Below are 15,086 nucleotides of genomic sequence, written 5' to 3' on the forward strand. Positions count from 1 at the left end.
TAAAGTAAACAGAAATTAAAGACAGTAATGTCACCAATAACCTCATATTTCAGGGTTTAATAAAAGCCTTTGCCACAAATAAATGGAAGTAAAGACAATAAACCTTCGCTCATCAAATGAAAAGGAATCCCCATTTGAGGAGCCATATGCAAGATGTCCATCATTCAAGCTGCTGTCTATATAATAAAGATATGATCACCGGGTTGTGAGATGGTTAGGCATGGACAGTCATACTAGGTTTGATTAATGAATGTTTCTTTTGTGAAAAGGTCGCTGCATGTCTAATCAAATTTTGGTTAGCATTTGGCTGCAGAATATCACTGTAAACCCCCAGAGACACTGAAATTTTTTGGTGGAGCCTTGAATGATCATTGTTGGTAACAATGTTGTTTTGGTATTATGGCTGAACGAAAGAAATATCTTTTAACTTAGTAATAATTTGTATTATAAAACTAAGCTGAATAAGATATATATATACATAATGGTGCTGAGAAAGGTTTCTTTGCAATTTTTTAAGAACAGCTGAATTGCCAAATCAGACATTTTTCGTAAACTTCAAGATTTCACTTCAAATATCATGTGAGGATAAAAATGTGGGATCAAACAAAAATCAGAAACATTTTAAATTTTGATACATTTCTTATCTGACTTCACTAAGCAGCTGAGGAAGTGAAGTTGGGTTTGAAGTAGTACTTCTTTACAGGACAGATGTAACAAACATATCCAACTATAAAAGATTTCATAGCAAAACCATTTTAACTTCTAATTGAGATCATATGGCTAGGGTCAAAACAAGCAAAAATATTAATGAAAAATTTGATTGTCTGAAACACAAAATCAACAGGAAGTTTTCTCCAAATCAACAAGTTTAACATCTGTTAATGTCCCTTATTTCTAAAACAAGGGCAAAGAGGTCATGTTCAACTTGAGATTTCAAAAGAATGGTCAGTAATATGATTGAAATCAGAATTCATTTTGAACTGATTTACAATATAACTTGTATTTAAGTAAACACCAGCTTCAGGTATCTGCACAGATTTTTGCCAGTTTGATTAATTTTGTCTGTGGGTGTAGGTCACAAAATTCCATAATTAAGGATACTGCACATGCTTTCGGCTATTACCTGTATAAAATGATATACAAGGCCAGCCAAAAGTAATTAGACATTTATGAGGCTTCATGTGGAGTAACCTCATATAAAGTAATAATTTCTCCCCTGACTGTGAGAAAATAGCCAGCTTTACCCCATATACCTTCCATAAATATAAACAGCAAATAAAGGGAACAGTGGGTAAAAACTGTCAAATTCAAAATCAGACTCTATTATTTATCGCCAGTGCAAGATATGAAAATTAATTAGCAACAGATCTCCAAATCACAGTCCCATTGTCCTTTCCTGTATGATATATATTTAATTAGATACACTATTACCAGTGCATTGTCCTTCCATTTGTTTTAATTAGCATGTTTCTATAAATCATTACATATGATTTATATTTATGCAGCATTAATGAAGTAGGTACAGCTTCAAAGTCAATAAACAAGGATCCCTATGGTCAGAGTAAGATAAGAACACAATGCATTAATTATTAACTGTCGGTTAATGCACTGATGCCCAAGAGCACCAAAATTTGTCCAAACTGTATGCTGTTCTTAAAGGGAGACAACTCTGTTGACCTTGTACACAAAATTTGAAATACTTACGAATATTACAAATTAAAATTCCCATCAAAAGGCAAAAGTTAAATCCATTTAAGCACTTTTTAACTCCAATCATAAAATTAAAGAGAATTACCTTTAATGTACCAGGTACATCCGACCATTTTCAGCAAGTAAGCTACTTTCACCAAGGTACACTAGAATGTCACACTATAATGTTTTTAATGATCACAATCAAACACAAACTATGAAATTCTGAAGTTTGCAAAACAAACACCATATGTCAATAAAAGTTGGTCACAGTTCTAAAGATGCTAATTAACTGGTCAATATTTTGTAAAATGTAGCTTATAGTTTTTCACAAGTATTTCAAAACCTACAAACTTAACCATTGTTTGGGGGGAAAATCTGAAATGTCATTGGTTGGATAAGGTGTTATCATTAAAATATGCATATCAATTAGATGGAACAATAAACTGATCTTCTCAATTAATTGAGTAGCAGTGGTAGATAATTTATGTAACAGATCAAAGACAATTAGTGACCCCTATTTAGAATAGACTGTTTGTGAGAAGGGCATTGTTGTATAGATCAAAAGACAAAAGGGGACTAACAAGAGACCTCCTAATGTCCAATTAACAACTGGAAGTCACTGACCATGAAACAGTAGCTATCAGCCCTGGGGCACACTTCATTGGGAATGTGATATATGAAAAAACATTCCAGCATCTTTGATTCAGCATTGGTAAAATATGGAATTATCTTTTTTACTTTTTTTTGGATGAATTTTTTAAAATAAGTAATGAACATTCAGAAATGTTTTGAATTTGTTAAATAATCTTAATATTTATGAAATTGAATTAAGGATTTGAAACAAAAAAAAATATTTTGAAAGACTTTTTTTACCCAAACAAAATTGAATTAAGGATTTGAAACCAAAAAAAAATATTTTGAAAGACTTTTTTTACCTAAACTAACTGGTAAAAAACTGAGAAATGTCAATAAATGCACAGGAAAATGTGTCAGAATTATCACAACTGAACCACCATCAGGATTATAATTGCAGTTAGGAACATGTCACATTGACTGAATAGAGACATGTCAAACCAACTAATTTTCAAACCCTGGATCTGGGCTTACTGGAGTATGCAAATATGGTAGTCACTATGTAAGCAGTATTTTGGCTGGAACCAGAAACTCATTTTTTTCTGCTATTATATACCTTATTATAAATGGTAACAAAAACTGCACTGAACAGAATTCAGTGACCCAGGACAACAAGCAGAAGAAAAAGCACAATAATGGCTTACTGGAAGTGCTATGTTCTTAAACATCAATATATATTATATGATTAAATGGTTTAAGCCGTCAAGTACTTGTTAGCAATAGGCAACTTATTAAAATGGCACTGATGTGCCTTACATGGTTACTAAAACTCCAAAGCCTATATTGGCACGGGGCTATAACCTCATGCAAATACAGATATAGTCGTGCTTACTACCATTAAAGGGGTCACTGACTTCTGCTGTTTTGTATGTATAGTAGTAGAGATATAACAAGATATAGTTAGTGCTGATAGGTGGTCCACATTTCCATATTTTACATTCAAAAGACTACAAAGTATTTCAAGATGATGAAAAGATAATTGTATCATCTGATAATTCACAAAATAGGACATTCTATAATGAGATAATCCAGTATTTAAAAGGTACAAACCTGTATCATCTTTAATTCCAAATAATGCATCATCATTCAGAAGTTTGACCATTAAACAATGATAACGGTCACTATCTTTGCCTTTATTGGCCCTAACCATGCAATTGCGGACAGTTTCAAATTTTAACTTTGAATAAAATCACAACAAAAATGTCAAGTATGATTAAGTACCAAAGTTAAATTTATTATATTTTAGAATTTTCACCTGCTTCAGGTGACCTATATAGGAAACAGGTGTATCCGCTGATAGGGAAATTGCATACGATATTCGCTGATTAAGGCCTTTTTCAATGATCATATGAATTTTGCATCATGAAATGTGTTATTGTTTGAGTGAAAGATTGTTAAATGCCCCTGCATATTTGATAGTAACTATGTTTGATTGATATAATTGCATTGTTAATTGATATAATATAGCCCAGGCTTTGTAATAAACCTGTAACCCCATCTCTATATGCTGTAATTATGCTGTCCAGTGTTTGACAATGGTGACTGGATGAACCAGGGCAATGCACTTGACCAAATGCTGACCACTGGTCGTAACATAACAAATACCAACTATTATATTGCAATATAATGAACGAAGAAAGAGTTCATACTCCATTATTGTCATGTAAGAAGATTTATTTCATCCTAACTATGGAGACTTGGCTGCAGGATTTCAACAATCAGTCCACTACCGGCTGGCTCGCGGACTAATTTGAGATCATTTTAGATGACACAGTTTCTTTACACTGCAGTGAGCCTGCCTACTTAGCTCAATAGGGAGAGCGCAGATCTACGGATCTCGGGGTTGTGAGTTCGAGCCCTGGGCAAGGCGTATGTTCTCGGTGATGATTTGATAAAAGACATTGTGTCTGAAATCATTCGTCCTCCACCTCTGATTCATGTGGGGAAGTTGGCAGTTACTTGCAGAGAACAGGTTTGTACTGGTAATGGTTAGGTTAACTGCCCGCCATTACATAACTGAAATACTGTTAAAAAACAGCGTTAAACCCAAAACAAACAAATTTACACTGCAGTGAGGTACCGGACTTTGTGCCAATATGAACTATTGAAGTTTATAAATTATGCTTGATAAAATAATAAAAATAATCAAACAGAATATGCTTTGGACATTTTCTGCATTTTGGCTTTCAAAATTATTATGTGAACTTAACTTTACTGTTACTGCTGATAATGTTTTAGACATAGAGAGGAGCTGTTAGTAGTCTGTTAATTCTAATTTACATTTCACCTGGACCTTTTGCTATTTTACTACAGTGTAAATGCTAATAAATAGGTTTAAACATAAATACCCCTTTTTATAACTAAACAACAAAGCATATAGTCCCTGGCCATTATTTATATGGGGGTCAGTTTCAGCCCCATTAACTTTCTTTTGTGTTTTCTCCTTTAATTATTCCAGTAAAACTATAATAAAAAGCAACTTTACATACCACAATGTCTGGACAGTAAGATTTGCAAGGGGCAAAGGGGCTGGGAAAGGAGTCACTGGTTGACCCTTAATTCCTATGTAAGGGTAAATTAGCCTATAATACTTTTACTACTGTTTCTTGAAAATGAAGTATTTGTGCTCATATTCAAGTCATTTTACTTGTTTTCTGGATATCGGATTGTACATTTTTATTTTGATAATCACGATTAGAGTGTATCACCTTTGCTGGCGACTTTGTACATTCATTCACGACAAGACTATTTGCTTTGTTCAGAATCGTACATCTGTCCCTAAATAATGAAATCTATACTTTTCTTCAGTCAAACTATCATGTTTATAAAGTTTTCAAAAAACTGAAACATTCAACAAATACCCGAAAGCTTCATTAAACCCCAATAAAAAGTCAACAAGCAGCTTGAAAGTATATGATTTGATTCTATTGTTGATGTTTGACCAGCGAATAAAAAGTATGAAAGGTAATGATCGATGTTTCAATTCAGGTTTAAGAGCGAAATAACTTGTACTTTTGGCATATTATTAATTTTAATTAGATACCTCCATCTGAATTGACTGTCCTCTGTGAAACACCTGCTTTTCTCAGTACTTCTTGTAATTTTCAATAATGTTGCTTATTTGTGCTTTACCTTCCATATTATTCCTAAAATTAGTTTTTCATTTGCATGAATTTTATTTTCTCTCAAAGGTGGTCAATCATATTTCAACAACATTTTTTTCTGACTTTTTTTCACTTTTCATACATATTCTGTAAGAGACTGATTTAAAGAACAAAAACTGACAAAGGGAGGTAATAATTTTTCAAACTTGCATTTCTAATGAAATTTACCTAATTACATCATTATTAATGCAAATCTGTCACAAATTAAATACAAGAGATCTTATATCAAAATTAGTTGGTAGGCAAAATATATTTATCAAATATATATGTAAACTTACTCTATCCGGACATTTGCCCCCCAGGACATTTGCCCCCCAATGAAAAAGTGGACTGCTGGACATTTGCCCCCCAGTTGAAATGATAGATAGGACATTTGCCCCCCAGTGCTTATTTTTGAAACGGACATTTGCCCCCCAATATTTTTGTCCCCCAGTGACTTTTTAGGAACTTCGTACAAGACATTCATCATATTTTAGGGTACAATATCTTTGTTTTATACAATTTTGTAGTAGATAATAGCCAAATTAACAAGTTTGAGTGTTAAAAACTGCACTAATTAAGAAATTATAATGCTGTTATGAGCACTTTTATTACTCAATAATATGCTATTATTTACCTTAACACCTAAAAGTAATTAACATATTTATCAAATTATTATTAATAAAACAGTTTTTTTTTACTGAAAATTGCCTTTTAGAGTAATTTTGATAATAAAACAACAAAAAATACAGTTATATATACTGGCATATTGGACAAAAATATTGGGGGGCAAATGTCCATTCCAAAAATAAGCCATGGGGGGCAAATGTCCTATCTGCCATTTCAACTGGGGGGCAAATGTCCAGCAGTTCATTTTTTCATTGGGGGGCAAATGTCCTGGGGGGCAAATGTCCTACAATCGGCCGGCCAACCAGGATTTTAAAAACAATTCCAATGAGAAAGTGACTTGCATATTAAGCAATATACGAACTGTCACAAATAATTGAAAACCTTTAAAACATTTTATCTGTAAATATATATATTAGGCAAAGGAAAATATTTCTTGAAGTCTGAAATAATATCTATTCAGCAAATTGATAAAGCTTTTTTCAAGTTTTAAAGATGCTCTTTTATAAATCTCGATTCAGATAAATGAATATGTATATAAAGAATTAATTACAGTTATCAAAATGAATCTTAGTACAAAACAGTTGCTTAATTTCTTCAAAATTAAAAGACGACATAAGAATGAGAACTACCTGAAAGAAAATATATCCATGCATTCTGCATCAAATGTGACAAGTATTGAAGATTTTTATCCATAATGCATTGTTCAACAATTATTTTGCTGCAGCAGCATCCAATACTAACAACAATAAAGCACCAGCTCCTGCAGCCATACACTGCCACACAAAGTCACCTGCCATCAGCAGCAAGGTCAATAGTCACCGTCACCAACAAAACAAAGAATTACATTCTAACTCTGAAAGTCCTCAGCCCCTGGCACCAGGTGACAAGTATTCCTGCATAATCATATAATTATCTTTATCTTTATTGTCATCTTTGGGGAAACAGAATAATTCCCTATGTTGGAGTCAAATTCCAATGCAGTGTGGAATATTTGATTTTGATTAAGCAGTAAGAGCCAGGTTGTTAAATCAACAAAAATGTTTATTTAAATTTTGTAACTCTATAGTTCTATCTAATAATCAAGCATGGTAACATATGCTTCCATGCAATTTTATACCAGCAGTACAAATTAAAAAGTCCCTAGTTCAGTGCAGTTATGATATTAAACAGTAATTTTCTGTCAGAGTGCTTTATTAGAATTTTATGTGGAAGATATGACAATAAATTGTAACTTTATTCAACAATGTACTAACTGTGATGCTGTTATACTTCTAGATACATGACTTTTGGCATTTTCTCCAGATTTCTGCAGCGTGACAATGCTGCTGAAGCTGTGAAAGGGGCACCTGCTAGAACAGGTGCTTCTCTTCACCAATTATCAATCAATAATTTACCTGTGCCCCTGGCAGTACTGTTCCTTTTTTGGTTGGTTATTGTAGAAAACTACACAAATACAATAGAATTTTATGATGAGTTCTACTGAATTAAATACAAAGCAATTATTATTAAAATGTTCCATTTGAAAGGATTGAGCATTTTGCTTGCAGTGTATCTGCACTATCACTGATCATTATGACTTTAATGCCAGCCTGCCAGTTCTGAAATTCATAAAATGTGTCAACACATAGTAATTACAGGTCTGGGTTTCAGGTATCATTTTAGACTTTAATATTTTAAATAATTCCACTCCTAGTAGATCTTTCTGCTTGTGTATTATGGCTTTATTTTTTTCAAACTAGACTAGCAGTTGTGCAGATCTGTCAGTAACAATTTTCTTAAGAAAAGTATCAATAAACATTTTTTAGACATTGTTGTTTTTCTTCAATATTTAAAATTCTACTGTCATTTTTACGTTAAATGAGAATATGGTACTAAGGTTTGAATTATATCATTGGCCGTTCAAGCATTTGGTTGATTGACCTGTATCTGCTTTTTTGTTTGTAACCATTCTTACTTATCTTTGAAAGCACATTTAGTCTGAACACATTTACTGCACAAGGGCATTAACTCTTATACATATACATTGAAATACACTGGATAATTCACTTTGTACTATGATCGCTTACTTCCCTTGAGTGAAACATGAAACTATCAAAGATGTATACAGTGTATCAGAGATTATACTGAGATTATCTGGATTATCCTCCAGTGGTTCTCACTAATCCTATGATCAAAATCATCTGGGCAAGGTAACCTGTATCTTGTCCTGTCTTTCAGGTTTACTATCCTGATAATTGCAATTAATCAGGTTCCTTATTTTTAATGGAAGCAGTGTGAGCTACACATTAGACTCTTGACCTCAAACTTGTGGGTTTAAGTCTCATCCAAGAAGTCACTGACTATATTTGACCTCTTCCTTTGTGTACTCTATACAATAACTTCATTAAAAAAATTCCAGGTTAATTTTAATTTCTGTATTTCTTATCTTTTTGTTTAATCGTGATGTGCAGGCATAGGAATAATGATGAAAGTAGTCAAGCTACAAAAGGTAACCAAGTCTCCACAAGAGCAAAGCAACAGATATAGCTGTTCCCCTGTGCTCACCTCACATGTCAGTGGTTTATGTGTGAATGGGTCAGTGGAGGTGAAAGTCAGTTGAGCATACCAACCATCAGACCATCAGATTCCAAGATTTGATAAACTCATGTCTCACAATAACTGTTATGACATTAACTTTCATATTTCCCAGAGAAGCCCACTTGCTGGTGTGAAACTTGCACCACCATCAGTGTAAGGTGGTTAGTAACACAGTAACAAAACAATATTACGAAAAAAAAACAACAAAAAAAAAACAACAACAAAGATTTGATTATGAGCTTTATCCAAGCAAACAATCTTTTAAGTAATACTTTGGTCTAACATGATACATGCAAAACCATATTTCCAAGAAAGATCCAGTACAACTTGAATGGAAGACACAGAAGAGCATCTCAGAAGAGTCTCTTACAGAGATTTGAACCCAGAACCTTCACTGATAGTCATGTGTGTTATCACTGAACCACCTGGCCACCTAAGGTACCTGGCAAGTCTTGATTCTGTGAAAGCTTGATACTGGGGTACTAGTTGGTTTTATGCTAGAAATAGTTGTGTTCAAGTTCAGGTGTGAGCTATACTAAGTTCTAAAAGCCCTGTAGGGTGCCCCATTTCTATTGGTCAAATACATAATTAGTATAGGTCTGTGAAGTACTTGACCCTTTGACCCTGTGGCTATCTATGTCCATTACATCAGGGCAACAGGTATCTGTCAATCAATTACAGTCTCATTACTGAATTACAGCAGTCAATCATTGCTATTAACTTGAAAATACTGACACAATTTTAGTTACAAAAATATTTTTGAAATTAATTTGGATAAAAAAGTCTATCATGAAGATCTTTATGCAATATCATTTAATCTTAGTATTTTAACTAACAGTTTATTTTATAAATTGAGATAAGGGGCCCCTAATCACATGACATGTTTATTTTGTAAACAATGTTGTCATGAGGAAGAATTTCACTGTTTACTTTAAGAGTTGTAAACAATGTCTGAAGGCAGCTATTTCTGCAAATTAACATAGAAAATTACAGGCTTCACATAGAAAAAATAAAGATTTGCATTTTTTGAAGTATTATATTTTGAAGGAATGATAGTTTCACAAAATTAAGGTGGAGCTGAAGAAAACAAAAAAATAAAACGTGCCTCTCTCCACATACAGAGAGCTCCACATTGAACCCTCTTAATGGATGGAAGAAGGAGCCTTAAGTTGGCTCCCAGTCATTAAAATATAGTCATGGGTAAACATTGGACACTTCATCCCAATACATTGTATTTGTTATTGCAAAACTCCACAGCTGTTGTTCCCAACTGAACAAATACAGAGGTTACATCACAAGCAAGGAACCATAACTTTAGTTTTCTAGCATGGTAACAGCCCAGCATCGAATTATTGATTTCACAAGATTATTTGTAAAAAGATGATCCTGTCTGTTACAGCCTCCCATACCAAGACTAACAAGTCATCTAATACACACTTAGTGAATGGCTTGCCAGTTGATAGTCAAATCTATAGTCCAAGTTTTGAAGGAAGGAGGGACAATAGTTTCGACTTCCAACTGGCAAGCCATTCAATAAGTACCTTGTTACAGTCATGATATCAGAAATAGATTTTCGTATTTTTGACTAATTAGCCCATTTGACATGTACTGAATACAGACCAGTCATATAGCAAAAATTATTACATACTCGTTTCTATTCCCCGTTAAGTTACACTGGTACCGGAAACGTCAATATTTTTCCATACACTGATGCCTGTTTCATATCGGGTGCGTGACGTAATGCAGTGTGTGTTGTTGCACTCCTTTTTTCTATTTAGTTCAGTATTGTCAATCCTATTCAGGCTATTGAACATATTTATGATATTTACGGTACATTATATTTATACGTGTAGATGCATATGTAATAAAAAGGTTATTATCTTTGCATCTGGAAATATGCACTCGTTCTTCAGCGGAAGAATATTGCGCTCCTAAAGTCGCGCAATATTTCCGCTGAAGAAGGAGTGCATATTTCCCAATACAAAGCTAATAACCTATAACTATGGTTTGGCAATTCATAGAAGGAGTCACGTAATAATTTACAATATATATATATATTGTACGCCTTCAGCACACATTTTCTCTGTATCTTCGGCTATTCAGGTTTTTGTGCTATAGGCATACCAACAGAAAAGGCTATAGACAAAGCATATAGGTGTAACCTTGACTTGCCCCAGTCCATCTTTAGATGAAGACAATTATTGTAGATGGAGACAGTGTGCAAAGTCCACAATTCATTTTTTATACTTACATGTAAATAAGCTGCTGGATATAAAGTTGCTTTCACAGAATGGAAGGTACAACCCGCGTTGTTTCATTTCTCCTCAAGCCCATCAGCTGGGGAACCCTCTAGGAGGTCAAGGTCATCAAATTATGGGTTTCTCTTTCACAACAGCATCCAGGATGTGACACAACACAATGCTTCTGTAATTAAAACAAAGTTCCAAACATTGTATAGTCTGTTCAGTGCATATTCCAAATATTTCCTGTCCAAACTGGTGTATGTTTAAAATATCCTGTGTAGTTAAAAATCAGCCTATCACTGTAATTGATCTCTTCACCTCAGCAACACAGACATTCAACACAGCATCTTTAACACGTTCAAGGTGTCCACATAATTAGAAAGTCTGCAGTTTAATCCTGGTCATTTTGTCTACAAATTTTAATAATTCATTCAAACTTTTAAACTATCTGTTCAGAATCCGGTAACTAACCATCCAAAATTGTCACTAAGGAGCGAATTACACAGAACATCAGCATAAACAAATCAATTTCAAGAAATCTGGACAACTGGCCATCAAATGAGGGGTACACAAAGGGGCCCTTTCACAGCTAATCTCCCATTATTTGGCTATTTACTTGAAGTTGTTAAAAGGTCTGAAATTTGTAGTGGTTGTTTGTGCGTTTTCTTATTTAAAAGGCCAGAGAACTAAATATGATACAGCAGCGATTTTTACTTCATTTTTAAACTGCAACAAAACTATTATCTTTGTCTATCATTTTGTCTATAAAGTTTGCAAAAAGTAAATTATGTAAGCAACATTTATAGTAATTATTCAGTTTTTGCACTTTCTGAAGTAATCTGCATATGTTATAAGTCTTTCTGAGGTGTTTTGAGGGATCTACTTTCCAGATTTTATTTCATTCAGAAAAATTATAAATAATAAAGCATGCGTATTAGTCTCAAAGTGTATAAAATATGACATAAACTGTAATAGTGTTTTTGATTTTGTGTTCCAAGTGCAATGTTTTTTGTTGTTGTTTTTCTATAAAACAACACCTATCTAAGATTCAACATTACAAATTATTTAGTTTTACAGTAACAGTTCTTTTGTGAACTATAACCAACAGTGTATTACAGTAAAATGACCCCTAATTTCTCTCCATTGGTCTGATCAGTCTGTCAAACTGACCCTTTTTGGGGACATGTATAGTTGGTCATGTTACACATGGACTGTGATCAGCTATACACATTATTAATCAGCCAAGTTTTGTCCAGTAATCAATTCTTACTGTGCATCCATATAATCCAGAGAGAAGATTAAGGCCTTCAACACACTTTGCTTAAATACCCCTGTGAGAGAATCCATTGTTGCTGAAATAACACTGTCAAACAATAGCACTACTTTTACTTTTTAATGTTGTTTTTTGTAATTACAAGAGGAGTTGATGTTATTTTTGTGCTCCATTTGTTGAGGACAAGGGAAAGGCGATACTTAGAGGGCAGGCAGATTCAGGATCACTGTCACAGGTGTACAATCATAAAAGAGAGGGAGGGGGAGAAGCTGACTATGGAAATAAATGGTTTTGTGGGAAACTAACATTCTTCAGCATTATTTGGTGACCATGGTAACGGAGAAACAGATTTAAAAAGATGTCAAAACCAAATTCTTCTAAGTCTGCCATAAATGTGTTGTATTATCTCTATATAAATGGAATGACACTAACATAAGCTGTGGGTGAATTATTTTTGTCCAATAGGTTCACAACTTTATACAGGTAACCGGTAACCTTTTCTGCCTATAGTTAGCGTTTACATGTATATGTCAAAGTACAACTTACACTGTTATACTCCAGAATATTTGCAAAGTTGTTACCATTTTGTTGTTGTTTGTGACGTCACTACCAGTACCAATACTGCTTGCCTTCAATAAGATTATATTAGTAAAGGTAAAGGTAAATCTTATTTACCGTCGCTTTGTGAAACAATGAACATAAGCGCTGTAGAACTTTTGAGCGACTTTATTTCAAGAACCAATTATACCTTACTCCCAGTAATTTGCTGGTACCCATTTACAGGCAAATGTGATAAAGTGCCTTGCCCAAGGACACACCACAATGGGCGTAGCCAGGAATCAAACTCGTGGCCTTCACCCCCTGTAGAAAAACATCTTAGCCATCTCGACCAATGTTTCATATATAATAAATTTGACATATTACCTGTGAAAAAGCTTGTTGTAGAGATATTAAGCACTTTCAGATGACTCTGTTTTTACTATAAGAAATTTTACTTTGTCATACCTGCAACTTTTTTTCTGTTACTGGTATTTGTTTTGAATTATAGCTTTAGATACTAAATTGTCCTCATTAAAGTTGAATAACCATCAAACTACCTTTATTGCACATATCTAGTGACAGAAAAACAGTGAGATGGCTTGAATTTAAGACTTCTTGAGGATTTTCGTTCCTTCTAATTCAGTTCTTTCTTTGCATGAAAAATAGAACTAAAGCATACTGGAATCATAATTGGCATAAAAACTCAAAAGTAATGGAAAGTCCACATTTTCAAATAAGACAACAATTAAATCAAGCATTCTGTCATTACATACAAGAGAGATTTTTATTTCAGTACTTTGTTACATGCATACAGCGCTGCCTGAGGGAACATTGTTTTATCTGCCATTTTCAACATTTTGAAAATAATGGTTATACAGTAACTTTGAGAATCAGAGCCACAATTCCTAAAAAAACTTCACATTTTTATTCTAGCCCCTGAAATAAAGCATATAAATCCTAAACGTATGCAATCTGGTGAAAATGGAACTATTGTTGATGGGGGCAGGGAATAGTTGAATCGAAAAATTCTGCAAAAACAAATTTTTACACGTGCAATGCGAGTCAGTGTGTCCTGAAAGGTAAGCTTCACTAGATCTGTTAAAAAAGTAATAAACAGGTTTTTTGAAGGAAGTCATTCAAACTGAAAAAAAGTTCTTGTCAACTGTTCTGGAATTAAATTACTTTATGGTTGTTATACATGTCATTTTTAATTTCTTTAAAGTGAATACAGATACTCATAGCCTCAGTTTCAGTTATGTTTAACAAAGAAGATATTACACACTTGTCTTTTCATATTTGCTCAAATATTTTATTTAATAGCATGTTTAAAATGAAATGTCATATTGCACAACTGTCTTGATTATACACACATACTGAGTTAGCTATTTTCACCTAAATTGAACTCTTCCGCAAGATGTATTACCATTTCTGGTCCTTACGTGTATAATATAAACAAAGGAGCATGACAACCTACCATTTGGCACCATGCATGTGCAAAGAAACAGTTCTGTCATAATTATTTGATCTTAATTTTACAATAAAAGACATATAAGAATCGAAATAATTTATAGCAAACTGTGTTTGAACACTATTTATACTCAAGCTGTTATGCGTTATTAGAAATAATTTCACGAGGGCCGATGTATTACTGCCAATCAAGAATAAATAGTGTTGAAACATGGTTTTGTTATAAATCATTTCTTAATTGTTTACTTGCTATTAAAGAGAATAATCATGGATGAAGGTTAAGTGTATGGAAGGTATTCGTTAATTAATTTTTCACAATATTATATATTTATCACTCACTGCAAAGGGACACAACCAATATTTTTACAAATGCTTAGCATTTATTTCACAAATACAGTATCTGTCCCTGTAAAGGGAGACAACAAATGCTTTCACAAATGTTTGCAGTTATTTCACAAATTCAGTATCTGTCTCTGTAAAGGGAGACAACAAATGCTTTCACAAATGTTTGCAGTTATTTCACAAATACAGTTTTAATTAATCTCTGCAAAAACAGACAATCAGTATTGCAGAATAAAACTACACTTTGACCTGTACAACTAACATTTGCTTTGTGAGATTGTAGCTTTGACTTTGGACAAAACTTAACTTGGTAATTATCTTTAGAAGTCATTGATAGTCATAGTTTTTCTACTGACTAATTGATGGAAAAGAAACAGCTAAGTTTCCACTCTGACTGATGTCTGTCTGTTAGCAGCAAAAAAGACAAAAATGTTTGGCAATGAAACATGAAGTTTAATTTCACAGATATTTTTCAGTATTACATCTAAGGCCTTGTGATAAATGCAGATAAAATACTGCTGAATATTGAATAAATGGCCTTTGGCT

General features: G+C 33.4%; 2 protein-coding genes across 3 annotated transcripts in view; one reads left to right on the plus strand and one right to left on the minus strand.

Annotated features, from left to right (window-relative positions):
• LOC123556388 (39S ribosomal protein L28, mitochondrial-like) overlaps window positions 1-15,086 on the plus strand; it is a 70,160-nt gene that overhangs the window by 36,663 nt on the left and 18,411 nt on the right. The window lies entirely within an intron of this gene.
• Window positions 1-15,086, minus strand: part of LOC123556386 (uncharacterized) — a 44,627-nt gene that overhangs the window by 21,911 nt on the left and 7,630 nt on the right. Inside the window, exon 2 of one of the 2 annotated variants that reach the window (XM_045347046.2) lies at window positions 10,927-11,099. In XM_045347046.2, coding sequence (XP_045202981.2) covers window positions 10,927-10,993 — 67 coding nt within the window. In that variant the 5' untranslated portion in view covers window positions 10,994-11,099. Of the gene's footprint in view, window positions 1-6,727; window positions 6,931-10,926; window positions 11,100-15,086 lie in introns of those variants that run through there. The other variant, XM_045347047.2, reaches the window with a different exon arrangement.

Source organism: Mercenaria mercenaria, chromosome 5 (assembly GCF_021730395.1).
Source record: "Mercenaria mercenaria strain notata chromosome 5, MADL_Memer_1, whole genome shotgun sequence".
Taxonomy (NCBI): Eukaryota; Metazoa; Mollusca; class Bivalvia; order Venerida; family Veneridae; genus Mercenaria; species Mercenaria mercenaria.